This window comes from Lytechinus variegatus, chromosome 5 (genome assembly GCF_018143015.1).
Source record: "Lytechinus variegatus isolate NC3 chromosome 5, Lvar_3.0, whole genome shotgun sequence".
Lineage (NCBI taxonomy): Eukaryota > Metazoa > Echinodermata > Echinoidea > Temnopleuroida > Toxopneustidae > Lytechinus > Lytechinus variegatus.
In genome coordinates, this window is record NC_054744.1 from 6,942,466 (window position 1) to 6,962,945 (window position 20,480).

At 38.8% G+C, this 20,480-nt stretch overlaps 1 protein-coding gene across 3 annotated transcripts in view; it reads left to right on the top strand.

Annotated features, from left to right (window-relative positions):
- LOC121415166 (UDP-glucuronosyltransferase 1-2-like) overlaps positions 1 to 15,035 on the top strand; it is a 20,253-nt gene extending 5,218 nt beyond the window's left edge. The window contains exons 1-6 of one of the 3 annotated variants that reach the window (XM_041608310.1): positions 2,689 to 2,838; positions 6,685 to 7,609; positions 8,132 to 8,188; positions 10,795 to 10,957; positions 11,749 to 11,968; positions 14,527 to 15,035. In XM_041608310.1, coding sequence (XP_041464244.1) covers positions 6,746 to 7,609; positions 8,132 to 8,188; positions 10,795 to 10,957; positions 11,749 to 11,968; positions 14,527 to 14,800 — 1,578 coding nt within the window. In that variant the 5' untranslated portion in view covers positions 2,689 to 2,838; positions 6,685 to 6,745 and the 3' untranslated portion in view covers positions 14,801 to 15,035. Of the gene's footprint in view, positions 1 to 2,688; positions 2,839 to 6,684; positions 7,610 to 8,131; positions 8,189 to 10,794; positions 10,958 to 11,748; positions 11,969 to 14,526 lie in introns of those variants that run through there. The other 2 variants (XM_041608311.1, XM_041608312.1) reach the window with 2 other exon arrangements.
- Positions 15,036 to 20,480: the final 5,445 nt, after the last annotated feature.

The window sequence follows — 20,480 nt, forward strand, 5'->3', positions numbered from 1 at the left end:
ATATATAAAATAAAAATTATGGTGCTATTTTAAACCTTTTTCCACTAATGGTGCAAGATTACACCCCAAAAGGTTGGTACAATTAGTGTTTCATTTATGGTTCAAAATTTATAAGTGTGTATGACTGTGTATCACCATCGGGATCATCATGAACCCTAAAGTTATCAGTTTAATGGGGGAACGTTATAGTGACAGCCCGCGAGACCGAAGGCCCGCAAGACCGAGCTTTTCCCCCCTTCATCGAGTGCCGAAGTCGAGTGGGAGGGAAATGTACCCCCCCCCCCCCACCGCGAGAAGCGCGGAAGGTCCGACGTTCCTTTGAATTGTTCGTTATATCTGAAGTTCTCTCTGATCTTTATACGTCCTCTCTGCCTGTTATCGGAGGGGGGGGAGGCAGAGCAAAAATATTCCAGGTAACTATGTCCAGAATAAGTGGCTTAATTTTGCTAGGATTTCATTTTAGGGGCGGTAGGGAGCACGCGAAGTGTACTCACTAATCATGCTAATGTGCTCACTAATAATGAGCGCGGACGAAAGGCGCTCCGTATTATAAGGGGAGTTTTCCAACTCCCGAGCGAAGCACGGAAGCTCCGACGTTCCTTTGAATCGTTCCTTGTCTGCATCCGCTCTTTACGTTTTGCCTGAAATGGGAGGGGCGCAGCCAAAAAAATCCTGTTAACTAAGTCTAAGAGGGGGGGTGGCGTTTTTTTTTTGCTACGAGGGTGTAATCAATTAATAAATATAATTGTTCATTTATTTATTCATTCAACTATAAATCAATATATTCCTATTTTAATATCATTTTTTTTAAGATAACTTTTCAACTTCTGCATGAGCATTATTAGACTGGGAATAGTTTGCAAAAAAGCTTAATACTACGAAATCGGACACCCCATCCATTTTTCTCACTTCATCGTCTAACGAAATCATAACAAAGTCTCTAAAGAAATCTACACAACCCCCAAAATTTACAACAATTAGACTGATTAACCCAAATAAAGTGGCGCCGCATTTGAAGTGGGCTGTTGCAAATTTCAAGATTTGTTTTTTATCAAAAATTTAATATCCTAACCATATTTTGCATAGAAACGCACACACTCACCCCACACTCTGATAGCCACAGACCGCATTTCAAATAAATTGGATATTCCTTTCCGTTCTTTTCATGTCCTTTGTACTTTTCTCACAGCTCTTTTTACTTTCAATTTTTCCTATTGTTCCTCTTAACCCCCCCCCCCCCTTCTTTCTCTCTCTCTCTCCTTCTCTGTTCTCTTTAATTATCTTAACATCTTATTCATAAATAATTTTGCTTCTTGTTTTCTTCGTGCTTTTATTTGTCTATACGTCTTTGCTCTAGGTGAATTCGGCGCTTATTAATTTATTTTCCTTCCCTTTTACGGCCATTTTTATTATCATTTACCTCATCTACCATTTTTATTTCTTCATCTGGATTTCTTTTTTCCTCTTTTTCTTATGTCCTTGATCTTTCACGCTTCTTCTGCATTAATAATATCAATAAAAATATCAATAATCGTATGATGATAATGATAATAATGGTGAATAATAACGACAATAGAAGCAAATATTAGGCGCATCGTGTTATACTGCTCTAAAAAGAGTTTTCACTTTTCCTCTATATCAGACAATCTTCATGTTCCAGTGCTAAGAACTTTGCAACCGAAAATCATTATACTCTTACTGGCGGAGGGGTACCCCTCCCAGAAGAAGGATACCCACTATCAAGAGCCTCCAAAAGATTCCCATTTTCCCATGAGAAATGCCCCTTTACAAATGCGTTCAATGCTCTTTTCTTTCTATCTTACAAATACGACCCGTTTTCTTGCACTGCTTTTGTTCATCTATTGAAAAGCCCCATTATTTTTCTTCAAGTAAGTTACCCCTTAATAAAACTGATAGGTGCCCCTGATTAGTACCCTTTTTCCATTTTCCTTTATTTTCCATTTCTTTCTTTTCATAGAAGTGTTGTTTTTTCTTCCATTTCTGAGTGTCCGCTTTGAAATGTGCTCACTACCGCCCCCTAAAATGAAATCCTTGTATACTTAGTTACCGGGAAATATTTTGGCTCTGTATACCCCCCCCCCCCCGAAAACAGACAGAGGACGTATTAAGATGAGCGGGAGCAGACAAGGAACGATTCACAGGAACGTCGGAGCTTCCACGCTTCTCGCGGGGGGGGGGGGCACTCCCCCTCCCTGCACCCCCCCCCCCGGAGCGCGCGTCCCATGCTCACATATCTGCCCCTAAACTGAAATCCTATAGCTATGTCCCTATTTCTAGACGGAGTTACCGGGAAATATTTGGCTCTGCCCCCTCCCCCCTCTGAGAACAGGCATACGCCGCTGCAACGACGCGCCTTAAACCACTCGGCACCTGATGAAGGAAAATACAATTTGGAAAAAAAAGTCGGTCTCGCGGGCCTTCGGCCTCGCTGACCTTCTTTCTCGCAGGCCTTCGGTCACGCGGGCTTTCGGTCTCGCGGGCCTTCGGTCAAGACAAGTGTCCGTTATGGTTATACGCAGGAATGAATGAATTCAATATCAATTAGGGAAAACAATATTACAGACAAAAAAAATGTTTATTGATTAACCAACGGCCTCCGCCCCCTAAAAGGCCTCGATCGCTACGCCCCTAGAACAGACACAGGGTCCGATGACTCGGAGAGGTTATCATACAATATGATCAGAGTTCACCTGATACAATACCAGCTCAAAAGAATGTTTCGGATATGATAGGTTAAGGCTATACCCGTGCAGTGGGAGCGGAACTACAAAGCAAGATCAGAGATCGTATTCTATATTTAGGCGTACGGTGAGCATGGTGAGTATTATTCTTTCCTTATTAGGTCTATTTTCTTTTCTTATGAGTTGACATTCTACGATTTTTCTTTATAAGCATGATGACGTTAAGAATAAGTCTTCACAACCTCAACACGGACAGTAAATATACGGAATGCTCCCTTAAGGGCAGATGGCCGATACACAGTGCGTCCCAGAAAAAACCGAAACCGAGATTTAGCGATGATTTATCATAACTTTATCACAAATACAATAGACAAATGACCTACCAATGTAAAGCTTAGAATCTCTTTTTTCATCTGATATCACTTAGATTATTCCTCATTCACGCATGACTGAGCAAAAACAATTTGAAGAAAGGATACCAAAAACTCATTTGGCGGGGGGTATCTAAATTTAAAAAAGAAAATCACATGCCTAAAAAGTTCAATATCTGTTCTTTAATTTGATACCTTAATCACAAAAAATGGCAAAGAAGTAAGAAAGTTATGGTTCCTCGAAACAATGGTTGTATTTCCATAATTTCATTAAATAGTATAGTAAAGTATAGTATTTATTTTCCGCGCCTTCACCGGTTATACCACAGAAGCTAGCGCATGGCCTATTGTCAACAAAACGGAGTGTCAAGTAAGTTTGAACGCTAGCCTGTAGAACCTCTTAATTTTATGAAATTATTGAAATTCAAGCCTTATTTCAAATGACCATAACTTTGTTATTTCTTTACCATTTTCTGTAATTAAGGTATCAAATTAAAGACCATATATCGACATTTTTAAAATGCGGGTTTTTTTTTTTGAAACCCATGCAGATATACAGCCCGCCAAATTACTTTTCCGTATCCCCTCTTCAAATTGTTTTTGCTCATTCATGCATGAATCATTAATATTCTAAGTAATTTCGGATGAAAGAGGAGATTCTAAGCTTTACAATGGTAGGTCATTTGTCTATATTTGTGATTGAGTTATGATCCATGATAAATCATCGATAAATCTCGGTTTCGTTTTTTGTGGGACGCACTGTATAGGAGTTTTCGCAACGCGATGTAACACGGATTCAAGAACACACACAGCAAAAACTGTGGTGTTAACCGGTGTACATAGAGGACCACACCAGTTATTTCACACCGGTGTTAAATTGGTGGTGTTAGTTTTACACCTATAGGTGTTTTTGCAACACCTATTGTTACATTTACACTCTTTGGTGTTATGTATGTTCAATCTCTAGGGTGTTATTTTAACACCTCAGGGTGTGGTCCTCTATTAACACCAATTGGTGTCAGTTTTAACACCACAGTTTTTACAGTGCATGCAGTAAACATGACAAAGAACAGCTGAAAAAAAGTTGAACCAGGGGAGTGTTTCATCAACATTTTCATCCGACAAGTTGTCAGATCTGACATCTTTCTCTGATGTTGATTGGCTGAGAGGTACTGTTACTATGGTAACTGTCGGATAAAATGGGACTTGTCGGATAAAACGTCCGACAAGTCCTTTCATGAAACGCTCCCCTGAACAGCAGTTTCATCCAAAGTTTCGGAGGTGACTGAATCAACTGAAAATATGTAATTTGTCGAGTCCACGGGACGAAACTCAAGCTGTTTTGATTCACGAATTACGACAGTGCTCTTTTATCGTCATGAAGGGCATTTAACAAAACATTTTCTATGTACTTTAATCCGTTTTACGCCCGGAAACTCTCGTAGTCCAGATTGGAAATTGATGTATGGAAGTTCTCTTTACCCATCAAGCTGTACCGGGAAGTGGGAAGCTGTATAATATATAGGGCCTGACCATGCTGACTCCAATACCTAACTCATCAATAGCTGATGAGTTTAGCAAGTTGCCCCCAAATATTGTCTAGTATTGAGCTGAATAGAAGGTGTATGGGGAGCGGCGGCACAGATTTTACCAGCTCCGATCAGCATATGACCACGCAGAAGAAAGTTTTATATCATCAATTTTGAAATTAAACATTACACTACATACGTGAACCTACTCTAATTTAATGCTCGAATATGATTTGTACTTTAAAGCGTGTTTATAATACACTTCAAGGGGCGGGTTTTAAGCGTGTTGGAAAGAAGGGACAAGGCCAGTATATAGTCATTTTCTTGCGCGAAGCGCGGAAGCAAAGCTATATCCGAAATTATAAGGAGAGAGAGAAGTAAATGGGGGGGGGGTGTCACTCCCAACGGCCCGGCTCTGCACTCGCGTCCAGAAAAAAAAAGCCTCGAGAGGATCCCGATATAGATAACCAGGACTTTTGAGAAAAGTGGTACGTTAAAGTGTTGCTTTATTTTTCAAAACAACGGCCGCGACAATCACCGCTTAGAGGCCTTCTCTGAGTTCTCTCATGCCATTTACGGTTGCGAATTGGTTGCAAATCGCTTTTCTTAAGAGTATAATTTAACGTTACTGGTTCTGTAGAAAAATTATTTATGGATCATCCGTCTTTTTGTGAGCTTCTTTTTGGTAGTAATTGTTAACGTATCAAGTGAAAAGGACACATTATAATTCACTTCTCGAAAATACACTTTCTGCTTTCAGTTTTGGAGCATTGTTTACGCAGGATAGCCCGAAAATGGCTTTTTGCCAAGGTGATACCATTGTGCCTAATTCTTTACACCGGGACCGAATATCAGGTGTACGAACCATGGGGGGTGAGGTAGCCGCCTTTTGTGATTTTTTTTTCAAGTAAAAAAGAAGAGGGGGAGAAAGGAAGAAAAAAGTAAGAAGGGTACGAGGAAGATTGTGCTCTATAATACCATGATTACCTTACGTGCTCTTGAAGTGAGAAAAAATATGACTTCAAATTTCGACCTCCTCCATGAAAATACCCTGATGGCCGTTTAATACGGTAGCGTTTACCTTTTATACTCGTAGAAGACCTTCATACAGTATGATATGCCTAAATTACTTTGTGTGCCCCCTGCCGTTTCTTCACTCAGAGTATTGATGATTGGTTGTATTTATTCCTTTTTTCACTTCAATTTCAACAAAATGTACAATGTTAAGCGAAATATATAAAATTCAGAAAAGATCACCCTTTTATCTATTTTGCCCCCATTAAAGTTTGTACCCGTTTTATTTCTTCTTGTAAATACAACTACCCATAATGTCCTTCTGCACGTAGGAAAAGATTAGGCATACATTTATTGTTTGTTTAATAAATTTTCGGCATTACTCCTATTTGTTTAAGATTGAGCATACTGATCTTAAACAAATAGGAGTAATGCCGAAAATTTGTTAAACAAATTATAATCTCCTCCTATAAAAGCCTCTTAGTTTACCATACATTTATTGTTTTATAAGGGTTCAGTTACAATTCATGGACAAACGTCTTTCCGCCACGATGCTTCATAGATCATCCGTTAATGCAGTTAGGTGAAGAGAGTCACCTCCCCTCCCCCTACTCGAAGCGCATCCACCACTTTGAGCAACTCCCTCGATAATGATAGTTACATGACAATTGAGATATGGAAGAGTGGAGAGGGGGGGGGGGGTATGGGGGTATCGACAACAACCTTTTGCTATTCAAAAAACTTAAGCCGTAGTGGCGTTTATAAAAAGAAATAACAACGACTGCTGTGCAGAAACTGTTGTCACGGTTGCGTGAAGGTGTAGGGGAGGGAGTGTTCCAAGATATGGGATGTGAAAGTACGAGGGCGGAATCTCTCAACCTAGACTATGTAGCTAACAATATACTCTTTCGTATCTCTCAGCATCGTTTTCATTTTACACCCTGGCAATCTTTCCATCATTCGTCGGAGGAAAATAGGATGAATATTGGGACACAATCCACCCCACCGTACATTTTTATCCAACTTGGCGGGAATTGATATTCTTTGAAATATATTTTTCTTTGACAGAGACTGACGCATGCCCGATCTTCGACAAGGGGAGCATTAGCTGGATCAATCCTCTCTCGTGATGAAGTTCTTGGTTAGTCATATGTTGATGGCCCTAACGGTCATCTGCGTCGGGTTCACGTCATTGGCAAATGGTGCAGACATCCTCATTTCTGTCTTACTCCCCAAAGCTAATAGTCATACAAAAAGCATTTCTGCCATGGCAGGAGCACTGACCCGACACGGCCACAACGTCACCATTCTCACCGCGTCCAACGTGGGCACAAAGGGGTTCAAGGGAAACACCTACAACACCGCCCTTCAGTACAAATTCATTCCTTCCGCAGAAATGGATGAAATACAAGAAAGAGTGAGAAGCGGTGCATTTGAGAATAACCCGTTGAATAATGTAATAAACATGGCGAAGGTATTTCAACTGCTACGGCATGCGTGTCAGTATCTCTTCGAAGACTCCGCGACTCTGGCTCTGCTCAAGGAATCTCACTTTGATATCCTGATTGGAGATGTCTTTGACGGATGTGATGCAGTCCTGAGTAGTTACCTCGAGACTCCGCACATTGCCGTGACGACATCGATGAGGTATCCGTTCTTTCACGAGCACCTGTACGGAATCCCCGCACCTTCGTCCTACGTACCGCTGGGAGCCTTCTCACTATCAGACAAGATGACCTTCCTGGAGCGGGTGGTGTCCTTCATGGAGCACAATCTTGTCATTCCCTTGGCGGGATGGTCTCACCTCGGGGCTATGGATGAGATGAAGAATAGATACGGGATTGCTCCAGGTCGAAGTGTCCAGGAACTCATAGGCGATGCAGAGCTGTGGTTGTGTGTGACGAACTTCGCCTTCGATTTCCCTCGTCCTATAGCACCCAACTGGGTGGCGATCGGCAATATTGTTGATGTTCCAGCAAAACCACTCGATGAGGTAATTTCAATTGCTACCCCAATAATACTAATGATGACACTGCATTTAATTTTCACAAAATGCCAAATTGAATCAGCCGGGTTATCACTTGAGATGTTTTCTTTTCATCTTTAAAAAATGAAACACAATTGATAGTCACTCGATAAAATTTTATTATGTATTTATATACATCTTCTTTGAAATAAATCAAATAAACACAAAAAAGTTCTGGAAGCTCTGTAAGGAACGCAGGTCCAAAACACAATGTGTATATCATTACGAAGCAAAACAGAGAAGAAGAAAAAGAAGAAGAAGAAGATATATATATATTTATATATATATATATATACATATATATATATATATATATATATATATATATATATATATATATATACATATAGCCTGATGAATATGAAACAAATACCAGGATATACGTCTCAATGTTTTCTTGCTGTATTAGAATCCTTTCAAAAGTACATCTTGCCGAGGTACAGTAATGCATTTAGCGCTAACATGTATACTTCATCTCTTTCATTAAAGGAATACGAAGACTATGTCGAGGGGTCCCAGGAACATGGTTTCATTATATTCTCATTGGTAAGATTGTATGAAGAATCCAAAATAAAATTCGAAAATGCCAACTCTTAACTTGCTCCAATTGTGAGTGGTTCAATGTTGATAAAAGGGCTATTGGTAAAATATTGGCTTTGTTTTCATATTGAGCTAAATTACTTTGCATGCACTCTCAACACATGACCAATTAAAGGTGACTAAAGGTACCAAACCAACCCCTTCATCTCACGTACCTTGGTTGATATTCTCAGAGTGTATGTCAATAAATTTTCAATCATCAAAAGGCAGTCTTAGAATGTACGACTGCAATTGATGCCAAAATATATTCCATTCCGAATTTTCACCAACAAATTTACAAAGTAAGGCAAAATTTGACAAAAACACAATAATGAAATTACAATATTATATCATACTTCCTCATAATTATGAAGCGGCCCAGTAAATTAGTCTCCGGTCTTTAATTGAGACACATGGTTTTTATGCTATGTGTTTTTAATGTATATATAAGCTTATAAGTGCCACCGAGATGTTCATAATCATCTCGACATGTCTACATCTCTTTGGGAAAAGGATGAGATGAAATCTCGGAACTTGTCATATGTCTATATCCTGTAGAAGAGAAGATGAGATGACAAGATCTTAGATCTCGTCATGGTTACATCCCGTGGGAGAGATGGTGAGATGACCAGATTTCGGATCCAAGATCGTATGATCATTCTGATCATCTCTCCCACAGGATGCAGACATGACGGGATCCGAGATCTTGTCATCTGATCATCTCTCTACGTTCTCTCCCCATGATGTTGACATGACGAGATCCGAGATCTTGCCATCTGACCATAGAACTATGTGTTTTATAGCTCCATGATTTGACCATCTCTTCTATAGGTGTAGACATGACGAGATGCGAGATCGTGTCACCTCGTCATCTCTTAAAGATGTAGATCCGAGATCTCGTCATCTCATCATCTCTTCTAAAAGATGTAGATCCGAGATCTCGTCACCTCACCATCTCTTCTAAAAGATGTAGATCCGAGATCTCATCATCTCTTCTAAAAGATGTAGATCCGAGATCTCGTCACCTCACCATCTCTTCTAAAAGATGTAGATCCGAGATCTCGTCATCTCATCATCTCTTCTAAAAGATGTAGATCCGAGATCTCGTCATCTCTTCTAAAAGATATAGATCCGAGATCTCGTCACCTCACCATCTCTTCTAAAAGATGTGAATCCGAGATCTCGTCACCTCACCATCTCTTCTAAAAGATGTAGATCCGAGATCTCGTCATCTCATCATCTCTTCTAAAAGATGTAGATCCGAGATCTCGTCACCTCACCATCTCTTCTAAAAGATGTAGATCCGAAATCTCGTCATCTCATCATCTCTTCTAAAAGATATAGATCCGAGATCTCGTCACCTCACCATCTCTTCTAAAAGATGTAGATCCGAGATCTCGTCATCTCATCATCTCTTCTAAAAGATGTAGATCCGAGATCTCGTCATCTCATCATCTCTTCTAAAAGATGTATATCCGAGATCTCGTCACCTCACCATCTCTTCTAAAAGATGTAGATCCGAGATCTCGTCATCTCATCATCTCTTCTAAAAGATGTAGATCCCAGATCTTGTCATCTAATTATCTCCTCTACAGGATGTAGACATGACGAAATGATGAACATCTGCACTTTTAAGCTTCCATACTCTTGTAATTTTTGTTCAGTTCCTTTATTGCTCTCCGTTCAATATTGTGTTGTAAAAATAATCTCTTCTGGGCTCCGTAACACAAAGGTTAGCAATTTGTCGCTAATTTGAAAGAGCTCTTTTGATTGACATCTATAGCCACTCTACTGCGCAAAATGTTCATCTCCATAGGCCATTTCATTTTACGATTAATCGCTTGTCTGTTAGGGGGGTCCACATTATTGATGATAACCAACTCCTTGTTACTAGAGAGATTTCGATTGTCTGTGACTGCAACGTATTCCTAGTTCACCGGAAGTGGTGACACCGCTCGTTCAGTATCACGTTCGTACATTGATGAAAACAGTTTCGATTTAAGTCGACGTACCCGTACCACGCCACAGCATATACCAGCGTGATAGCGAGCGGGCCATGGGCCGATGCTTGGCCGGAGAATCAGGCGTAGCATCACGCTACGAACCAGTGGGGCGACTGTGGGTGCAACATTTGCACTCTTGCGCAAAAAGCCGAAAAACACGGTTGTTTGGAAATAAAACATCAATTACCTATCGGATATATGTAGTGTCTGAAAACAGGACACGCTAAATGTAATGGAAAAGCTGGTAACAAGCAGTAATTTGCAGTTTACCAGCCCTGCTGAATCAACGAAAGTCGAGTGTTGATGCGGCTTCATTCATTTTTGCCAAGCTGGGATGACGTCATCATGTACGAACTAGCGCTCGTTCGAGCACTATGACACCGAACGTCAAAACCCTCAAATACGAGTCACAGATTTGGTAAGTGGACGAGATCGCTCGTCACAGATTACTTCGCGCATGCGCAGTGCTCCCAAAATTCCTTAATCTCGTACGTCCACATGGCACGTCACAGAAAACGAAACGTCTCAATTATGTGAATATCTCCGCCATATGCTTTCAAACACGTACAGGGTAACAACCACAGCATACTGCCGTCACACATGACAGAGATCTTTGCAAGAGTCTTCAGCGAGCTTCCCCAGCGAGTCATCTGGCGGTATACCGGACCACGCCCTCGTTTCCTTGGTAACAACACCAAACTGGTAGAATGGATGCCTCAAAATGACCTCCTGGGTATGTTAAACTAGATAGTGGTCAAGATGATCGTATGGTCCTGGGAAGCGGGGGTGCTGAAGCACCCCCAAGATTTTCCTGAGGGTTGCTGCTTGTGTTAATAAGGCAGCACCCCCCTGCAACACTGGTAGGTGTGGAAAATGTAAAAATATAAGCAAAGTGATCTACATTTTGTTGTGAAACCATACATACATAATTTTTTTTTTGCTTGTCAAATTTCTCTGGACAAAAATTACATTAATTTTGTAGTGACCCCCCTCCCCACCCCTTTTTTTGTCAAATCTGCACAGCAGCCCCTGTAAAAAAAACATGAATATTCCCCGGGCCCTGGCTGGTCGGCATCGGTTTCAATGAGCAATAAGGTAAAAGATTCTTATTTAAGTATAGGCATGCTGGGAAAAGTGTCAACCCAAATCCAATGACAGTTAAGGAATGTGCGACTTGGGGGTCGGTGGGGAGGGGTCAGGGCATCTTTACCTCTCTTTCTTTTTGCCCCTATTAAAATATCTTACATAGATATAGGAAGGGAATTAGGATGTTCTGGAAGATTTTTTCACATTACGTTAACTTTTCTTCCTCCATTTTTTGATACTAGTACTTAAAATATACCTTTTGGTAAGCATAGTAGTAATTCCAACTAGATGAAAATGTGCTCATATAAAATATTCCAATTTATGAACTAATATGAGAAGAAAAGGAGCAAACATATCTTTTAATTTGCAAAGAAAAATATCACCACGTTACGTTTACAACTTTATAAAATAATTATCGTTTGGAATGATTAAATGTAGGTCACCCGAAAGCACGACTTATGGTATACCACGGAGGTCTAACTGGGATTTTTGAAGCCATTAACCACGGTGTACCTATGGTTGTAATGCCATTGTTGGGTGACCAGGAAGCCAACGCTGTTAAGGTCAAAGCCAAGGGCATGGGAAGACTTCTCACAAAAGACTCCATTACATACGAGACCGTAAAGGAAGCGATTACGGATGTACTTGAAAATCCAAGGTAAGGTTATCACAATTACGCACTGGCGCATACTAATGCTCGGGGGATGTTACTGGGGGGCCATGCCCCCCCCCCTTCCCGGGTCTTTGACAAAGGAAAACAGAAATAAAAGGAAAGAAAATAAGGAAATAGTGCGAAATATGATATTATTTTACGAGGTTTATTTAGTATATCACAAAAAAATATTTTTTTTTATTATTTCAACATTGTCCATAATCAATTTTACCCGCTCGCTTTACTCGTTCGTGACTTTTTATAAAGTGTATCCTGTGCTCTACTTCTCCCTCTCAAAGTTTCGTTTTGGGCTAATTATGCTACAAATACGAACATCAAGAAACTTAATTGTACTGTCCATATTGCAAATAAAGCGTAACTATACAGAGGCATTGTAATTCAACTAAATTTGTATTTTGGCAAAGGACTTGTGCTTTATTTGGGATTGAAAGTAATTGAACGTAATGAACGCAGCACCCAGTGGCGTAACTATGGGGGGCACGTGCCCCCCCCCCCCACATCGGCCGGCCCAAAAAAGGGAAAAGGAAAAAAAGACGGAGAAAGGAAGAAAAGCGAAGCGGGGAAAGAAGAAATTATTGTTCATTATAATCATAATAGTTATGTTATATTACTTAAGAAACATTTTCATAACTTTATGAAACATAATTTTGCTCAGGGCCTATGTCTTCATTGTTCCTGGTGCTCGCATAATCCTGTTGTACTAAAATAGTGATATATGCTTCTTTTCAAGACTACTTAAATTGATCGCCCCATTTTAAGGTCTTAATATAAAACATTTCTTGTCCGTACTTACGTTCGCATTAGTGGATTGGTGATATACGTCTGCTCTTCATGAATTCCTAAAATCAGTCCTTAAAATGTACCTTTTCTAATCTGAATATTAAACATTTTCAGCTCGCGCTTCGAGCTCGCATCATTCGGTTAGTGAAATACGTATGGTCTTAGTGAATTCCTACAAACAAGCCTTAGAATGCCCCTCTTCAGGTCTGATTTTCCTAAATTTTCAGTTCGCGTTTTGTGCTCGCAATATTTGATTTGTGAGATGCGTATGATAATTACAATGACTACAAAAATGGCTTCGTGTCTTTAGATGTAATTCTAACAAAATCAGCAAGCGCTTGACACTCGCATTAGATGGCTATGGTGAGATTCTTTAAAAATATTCCTAAAATGTAAAATTTCAGATATGTATTTTCTTGTCCTTAATTTTGTTATGAAAAATGTTGCAAAAACCAATAAATGAAATGAAATAAAATGAAATGTCCTTGTGTGGGGTCTACATGTATACTAAAATTTCAGCTCGCGTTTCGCGCTTGCATTGTTTGTTTCGCGCCGAGACAGGTACATATCATGATTACTCAAATTTGCTTATAATATCAATTTTTAAGTCCGAATATCTAAAATTTTCAGCTCGCGCTTCGCGCTCGCATTATTTGATCAGTGACCTACATATCCGTTTAATTGCACTGTCCTTAAAATGTCTATATTAGGTCAGTAACCCGGCAATTTTTTTGCTGGTGCCCCCCCCCCCATACCGTGACCAACGGTACGCCACTGGCAGTACCCCAGAAAAATCTTGGGGGCGGCCATGAAACATAGACAGGAATAATTTATGAATAAATGCAGTATGGATCAACTCGAAAATTTCAGCTCGCGCTTGCATTGTTTGTTTCGCGAGACAGGTACATATCATGCATGATTACTCATATTTGCTTATAATGTCAATTTTTAACCCTATCTAGGCCGGGGGGGGGGCCTCCGAGGCCTCAACGTATCGCGCGATAATTTCGCCGAGCAAAATTTTTTGACCGCGCCGCTCGCTGACTTTTTACTTTCAAGTCTTGCGCAACTTTTGAGACCAATTTTGCGTCACCCGGGTACGTGGTTCCGAAATTACGCAACATTATGTAAGTGCATGTCAGACCAAAAATTGCTCAAAACGTGATTTTGTGTACAAAGTCAATGCAAATTGTGTTTTCAACCAAAATTCATAAATGTATGATTATTTTTAGTTTTGTTGGTCTAAATATATTTATTTTATGCTTTTTATGATCACAGAAGAGTCCCCAACAAATTTCATTGAAAAAACAATGAAAAACAAAAGGTCAAAAAACAAAGAAATACATAAGAAATTGCAAAAAAACAATATAATACATAAGAAAATGATTTGATATCGCAATTTTTTTCATCTACACTTGCTAAAAACACCACAAAAAGTTTGTATACCAAAAATTAGTACATTTGGAGCTTTATTCAGGGAGTTAGAGGTAAAAGTATGATTTTGCATACTAATTACGCATAAATTAGCATAATCACTCAATAGCAATTCGCATGAAATAAATTACTATACAATCTTGTAGATTATGTCCCAGGCAAACCGCGTGCCAATTTTCGGCGCAATCGCGCGGTCGACGGCCGAGATCTTAAGGGGGGGCCTGGGAGGCCCCCCCCCCCCCCCGGCTTTATGAACTCCCAAAATACCCCGGCCTAGATAGGGTTAAGTCCGAATATCGAAAATTTGCATTTGCTTTCATTTTTGTTAGGTACAGCGATAATATTCGCAAATCTTCAAGGATTTACAGAGACATGCAGTCTGATCCTGATGATGTAGTGGTCTACTGGGTTGAACACATCCTCAAATTTGGAGGGTCACACCTGCGATCCAGAGCCTTGGAGCTCAACTTCATTCAGCTTCATTCCATCGACGTCCTCGCTTTCATCGTCGGGATCGTACTCGTTGTCATCTTCCTTCTCTCTTCTTGTTGTAAACGATGTGTCTCACGATGCTTGAAAACTAGAAAATCCAAAGTGGAATGATTTTCAGCCAATTTTCAGTTCTCACTAATGGTGGTGAAGAATAAGTTAGAGTCGAAGGACAAAAATGAAAACGAAGAAAGACAAAAAAAATTTTAATTACTGTTTTCATTTAAATTATTTTCTATTTCAAAGTCTCAAGGGTTGATAGATCATATTACGCTCATAATTATTGCCGTGTGTGTCCAGATATTTTCATTCGTCTCTTCCTACTATTTCTACCAAGATAAAGAAGAGAAGAAGAAAGGAAGATGAATATAACGAAAAGGTAGTTGACGAAGATGAAAAATATAAAAATTAAGTGAGATGTTCTTAAATGAATCGAGAGAGCAAAAACAAGACAAGGATGGGCCATGTAGACCAGTACTTTTTGATTGATTCGCTTGAACCACTTTCATACTGACAGCCGAAGGGGAGTTACTCCACTTTTGAGAGCATTATGAAAATTCTAGGATTATTTCGATCCGGATTCAAAGCGAAGTATATACTCAACCCACTTCGAGAAGAGGATTACACAACGGAGTTAGTCCCCACCGGAAGTGCGGTATCGCCTATCTCGGGAGATTCCGCGCGCCACGCATATGGCGCGAACTTGCTTGGAAACCACGGAAGCGACTGCAGATCGCTGCGGAGCTTGCCAGTTTCCGCAGTAGACAAGTGTATCAACTCAATTCGGAGTTACTCTGGAGGAACTCCAGAATTGAGTTACTCCAGTCACTCAGAACTGAGTTACTCCAGTCACTCTGGAGTAACTCCAGAATTGAGTTACGGCCAGTCACTAGCTCTGGATTAAATCCAGAATTGAGTTACTCTAATCAGACTGGAGTTACTCCAGTTACTCTGGACTAACTCCACTTCACCTTCATTATTAAAACAGCCTTGGATGTTCGATGATTTTGATCTCTATGCGTGTTGTAAAACATTCCACTTCGATTCCCGCTCGAAGTAATTTTGAACAATGTGAAACCATTATTTCATGGGGTTAACTTCCAATTGGTCTAATGCCAATTCGTCTAATTAGGCAACTCGTCTAATATCATTTGGCCTAACATCCGTTCTTCCACTATTCACATGGTCTATAATCGCCATTCTGTCCATCTCACTATTTCTTCTAATAATCAATTGGTCCAGTAGCCATTTAGTCCAAATACCATTTGGTCTAATTACACTGAGTGTTAGTTGGGCAAAATGAAGGAAAATAAAACGGACATTAGACCAACTGGTTATGAGACACAATGGTCATACGAACTGGTAATTAGACGAAATGGTGATTGGACCAAATGGTTATTGGACCCTTGTTAGGCGAAATGTTGATGGACGGAATGACATTAGACTAAATGAAAGTAGACCATGTGGTGAGTAGACGGGTTGGCAGTAGACGAATTGGCAATTTACCTCTCATGGATATAGGTTTTAGTTTATAGAATGATGAAGATCAGTCTCGGACGGTATTCCGCTAAATGAATTTCTATTCTGGATAAAGAGGGGGAATCAAAGTAAGTATATACGGTTGTGTGTGGCGTACGTATCTACGGGTGTGGGTGAGTGTGAGCGAAGGGTTTGTGTGTGAGATGGAGGGGGGGGGGGCAAATTCATCCCAAAATTTACACAAATGAAGATAACCTTTCTGTTAACTATACGGATATACAATAGTTATCATTACCTTTTCTTAAAATGTTACAACAATTTTCTTAATCCGGTACATTATACACAGTAAAAACGCTGTTTAAGATTTTATACAACGCTGCTTACTATAAGAATCTTAAAGTATTTGTTTAACCGTTTAAGCAATCATGTTTGATTTCTTGAAAATTAGATATTGAAAATTAAACTTTGTTGCTTAAGATTTGAACAGTACTGTTGTTTAAACTGTTTAAACAATCATTGTAAGGTTCATTTAGTAAACAGCGTTGTATAATGTATTTTTTTACTGTGTACTTATTTTCTATCGTATTTCTTTCTCATTTTAACATTTTTTATTCGAGTCAAAATATTACTGCTATAAGTAGAGTTGAATAATAATTAGATAACTATACACGTATCTCATTTCTGTGTCGATTGAAATATCTTCATAATCTTTGAATTAAACTTGAACAAACTAAACATTTGATTTATATCGTCATTTAACGTAAAATAATGTATTTCATTCTTAAAGTCGTGTCAAGTTGAAAATGCATTATACCTTAGGATATATCATTAATTTTGTAGACAGCATACTGGGCAAATATGATCAGGAGCATTTCCAAAGTAAATTTCCAAGACAAATGTTATCAAGCATTTTTATTCCACGGTTTCGATCAAAGTCTAATATCTATCTATATATATATATATATATATATATATATATATATATATATATATATATATATATATATATATATATATATATATATGTATATATATATATATATGTGTGTGTGTGTGTGTAAAGCTTTACATACAACAGCTTTTTGGCAACTCTTTTTTATTTAAATATTGTAAAGAAATGGATGAAGAGAACAATGGTAGGCGTAGCTTAAATCAAGGTTCCCCAGAGCTATCTACCCTTTGGAAAAATTGATGATGCCGAAAAAATGTCTCTGCCGGGAATCGAACCCGGGCCCCCAGCTTTGAACGCCGGTGCCTTAACCACTAGACCACAGAGACGGGTTAGTGGCTAGGGTGAGCCCAATCCGATTGACCGTCAGATAGACAGATTTTCGACACTACCAATTATATTTTCCTTTGTAGGCTGAAGGTGAGTTTTAAACAATAACAAGCCGCCATGCCTCAGCTGGATCAAAGCTATTGCTTCGATGGCTCGGTGTAAAAATGGCAGAGGTAAAAATGGCAGAGGTAAAAATGGCAGAGGTAAAAATGGCAGAGGTAAAAATGGCAGAGGTAAAAATGGCAGAGGTAATAATGGCAGAGGTAAAAATGGCAGAGGTAAAAATGGCAGAGGTAATAATGGCAGAGGTAAAAATGGCAGAGGTAAAAATGGCAAAGGTAAAAATGGCAGAGGTAAAAATGGCAGAGGTAATAATGGCTGAGGTAAAAATGGCAGAGGTAAAAATGGCAGAGGTCATAATGGTATAGGTAAAAAGAGTCTTCAACCCCCATGAAAAAAAATCAAAAAGCCCCCGCATGTAAGCCCTACATAGATTAACTAAGAAAGGTTTTAAGAAAATAAAAATAATGGAAAGGGTGACATTCTTAAAATCATAGATAGATCGTCTGCACCAAATTGATAATCTTTTGGCTAGAATATCCTATTTTTTCTGGACTCTCATGGATGGCCTTCTCATGTCAAATCGCTGTATTAGTATTCAAATTTGAAGCACACTCTTGATCGCAATTGAACTTAATTCATTACAGGGGAAGTTCAACCTCGGTTAAAAGTCATTGTAGAATAGCAAAAAAAAAATAAAATGATAATGGTGAGGGTTTTAGGAAATCAATCAAAGATTTAAAAAGCTATACTTTTATATTTCAATGGTGACGTCATTTGCGAGCAGCTTTCCAATATTTGGTGTATAGAAAATATTAATGAAATGTAATTTTCTAGAAAAATCCAATTTTTTTTAATCTTCAGTTTATATCAAGCGACAGATCATTTCACTGACGCTCCTGAAATATTTTTAAAGCAGTTATGAACCATTTTTAGTGCATAAAATGTCATGGGGCAGCTTCCCATATATGACGTCAAACCCTTTGGGAACCTGGCATCCACTTGGACTAGCTGCATTGAGGTATTGCTCTATAAAGACTGAACAATAATTGTATCATTTACATTTAACGTATCACATTAATCAGGGGCACATCCAGGATTTTCCAAGGGGGGGGGCACATTTTCCTGAAAAATGACATGCAAAAAGTTTTCCGCCTACTAACTCGTAAACAAAATAAATAGCAAGCAGTAAAGGGTCTCGCTTTAAAAAGGGGGCACACTTGAGTTAGCATATTTGCTAAGATTTTAATAATTACCTCTCAAGGGGGGCCACGGGCCAGCTGTGCCCCATGGATCCGCCAGTGACATCACTGGCGGATCTATTCATCATGATCCATCATGATATGGAAATTAAAAAAAATACTTTTATTACAGAATGTTCAGTTATTTTTTTTAATCCAGTTTAAATTATGAAAGTAGTTCGACGTAGACCAGAACTTGTTCGTTTCAGAGGGTTAGTGGCTGCACACATTGGTGTTTACATTTTAAAAATCGTTGGGTTTGTATGTAAAGCGTTGTTCTGCTTACGAGCTTAAGATCCTTTCATCGCGCAGTCACTAATTGAAATCATTTTGGCAAGAAAATGATTGAGTTTAGATCTTAAATGATGAAAAACAACATAATATCTAATCAGTTTTTATAGCCCATTTCGTCGACAAGAATCCGGTCATGGATGATAATCATAATGTAGCCTATCTTTATCATTTTACCTCTGCCAATTTTACCTCTGCCATTTTTACCTCTGCCATTTTTACCTCTGCCATTTTTACCTTTGCCATTTTTACCTCTGCCATTTTTACCTCTGCCATTTTTACCTCTGCCATTTTTACCTTTGCCATTTTTACCTCTGCCATTTTTACCTCTGCCATTTTTACCTCTGCCATTTTTACCTCTGCCATTATTACCTCTGCCATTTTTACCTCTGCCATTTTTACCTGGCACCGCTTCGATTCAGTACACGTATGAGAGAAGAAATACAAATGTGTAAAGCTTTACATGTACAACAGCTTTTTGGCAACTCTTTTTTATTTAAATATTGTAAAGAAATGGATGAAGAGAATAATGATAGGCGTAGCTTAAATCAAGGTTCCCTAGAGCTATCTACCCTTTGGAAAAATTGATGATGCCGAAAAAATGTATTAGCTATTTATTGCCGCAACTTATTTCATCATAACGGAGACACATCATTTACACGTGTTTGAAAAAATGAAACAATTATAATTTCGTGTATATAACAAAAAGTGAAAGAGGAGATATGACATCATCATCCCACCTAATGAATATTCATGACAATGTCCATATACCTGTTTTCACAAAATATTGATAAACTTTAAAATTCAATAACTGTTAGTTGTTATCCAATTTTGATGAAACTTTCAGCATTTTGCTTTGTTAATTTTACTCTATTTATTTAGATATAAATATCTCTAGCCTGGACCATCCCTCTAGTTTTGAATAGGCTATACCATCCAGGAAGTGAGACAGAGGGACAGCCTGGGCCATCCCTTTAACTGCCAATCGACCGGTGGCTAATGGTCAGGGTTTTTTTCTTCATTTAATGATTACCAAGAAATAACTGATTATGATGATTTATGAAGTAATTTATTGAAAAAAAATGAATGTTTGATTGATAACATTGCACATTAATTCAGTTGATTTTTTGATGAATTTATAATCAAAATGAAGTTGATGCCCCAATTTTCAGAATTTATCATTATATCAACACTCTGCTCTGGACTTATAGCAACCAGTCTCTCACTGAGGGGAGGGCGGGAGAGGGGGAGGTGAGGGGCTAAATGTTCTGTTGACCCTATTCCTTCAACCTACTTCTCCCACTTAAAGGAAACCAAAATGCAAGAAAAAAAAATAAATCCATCTTACCAGAAAGAATAAAATGAGAGGAGCAATCTAAAACTTGTTCTATCGAAATCGGCCAAGTTATAGAATAAGCGAATTATGGAAGTTTGAAAACTTGTT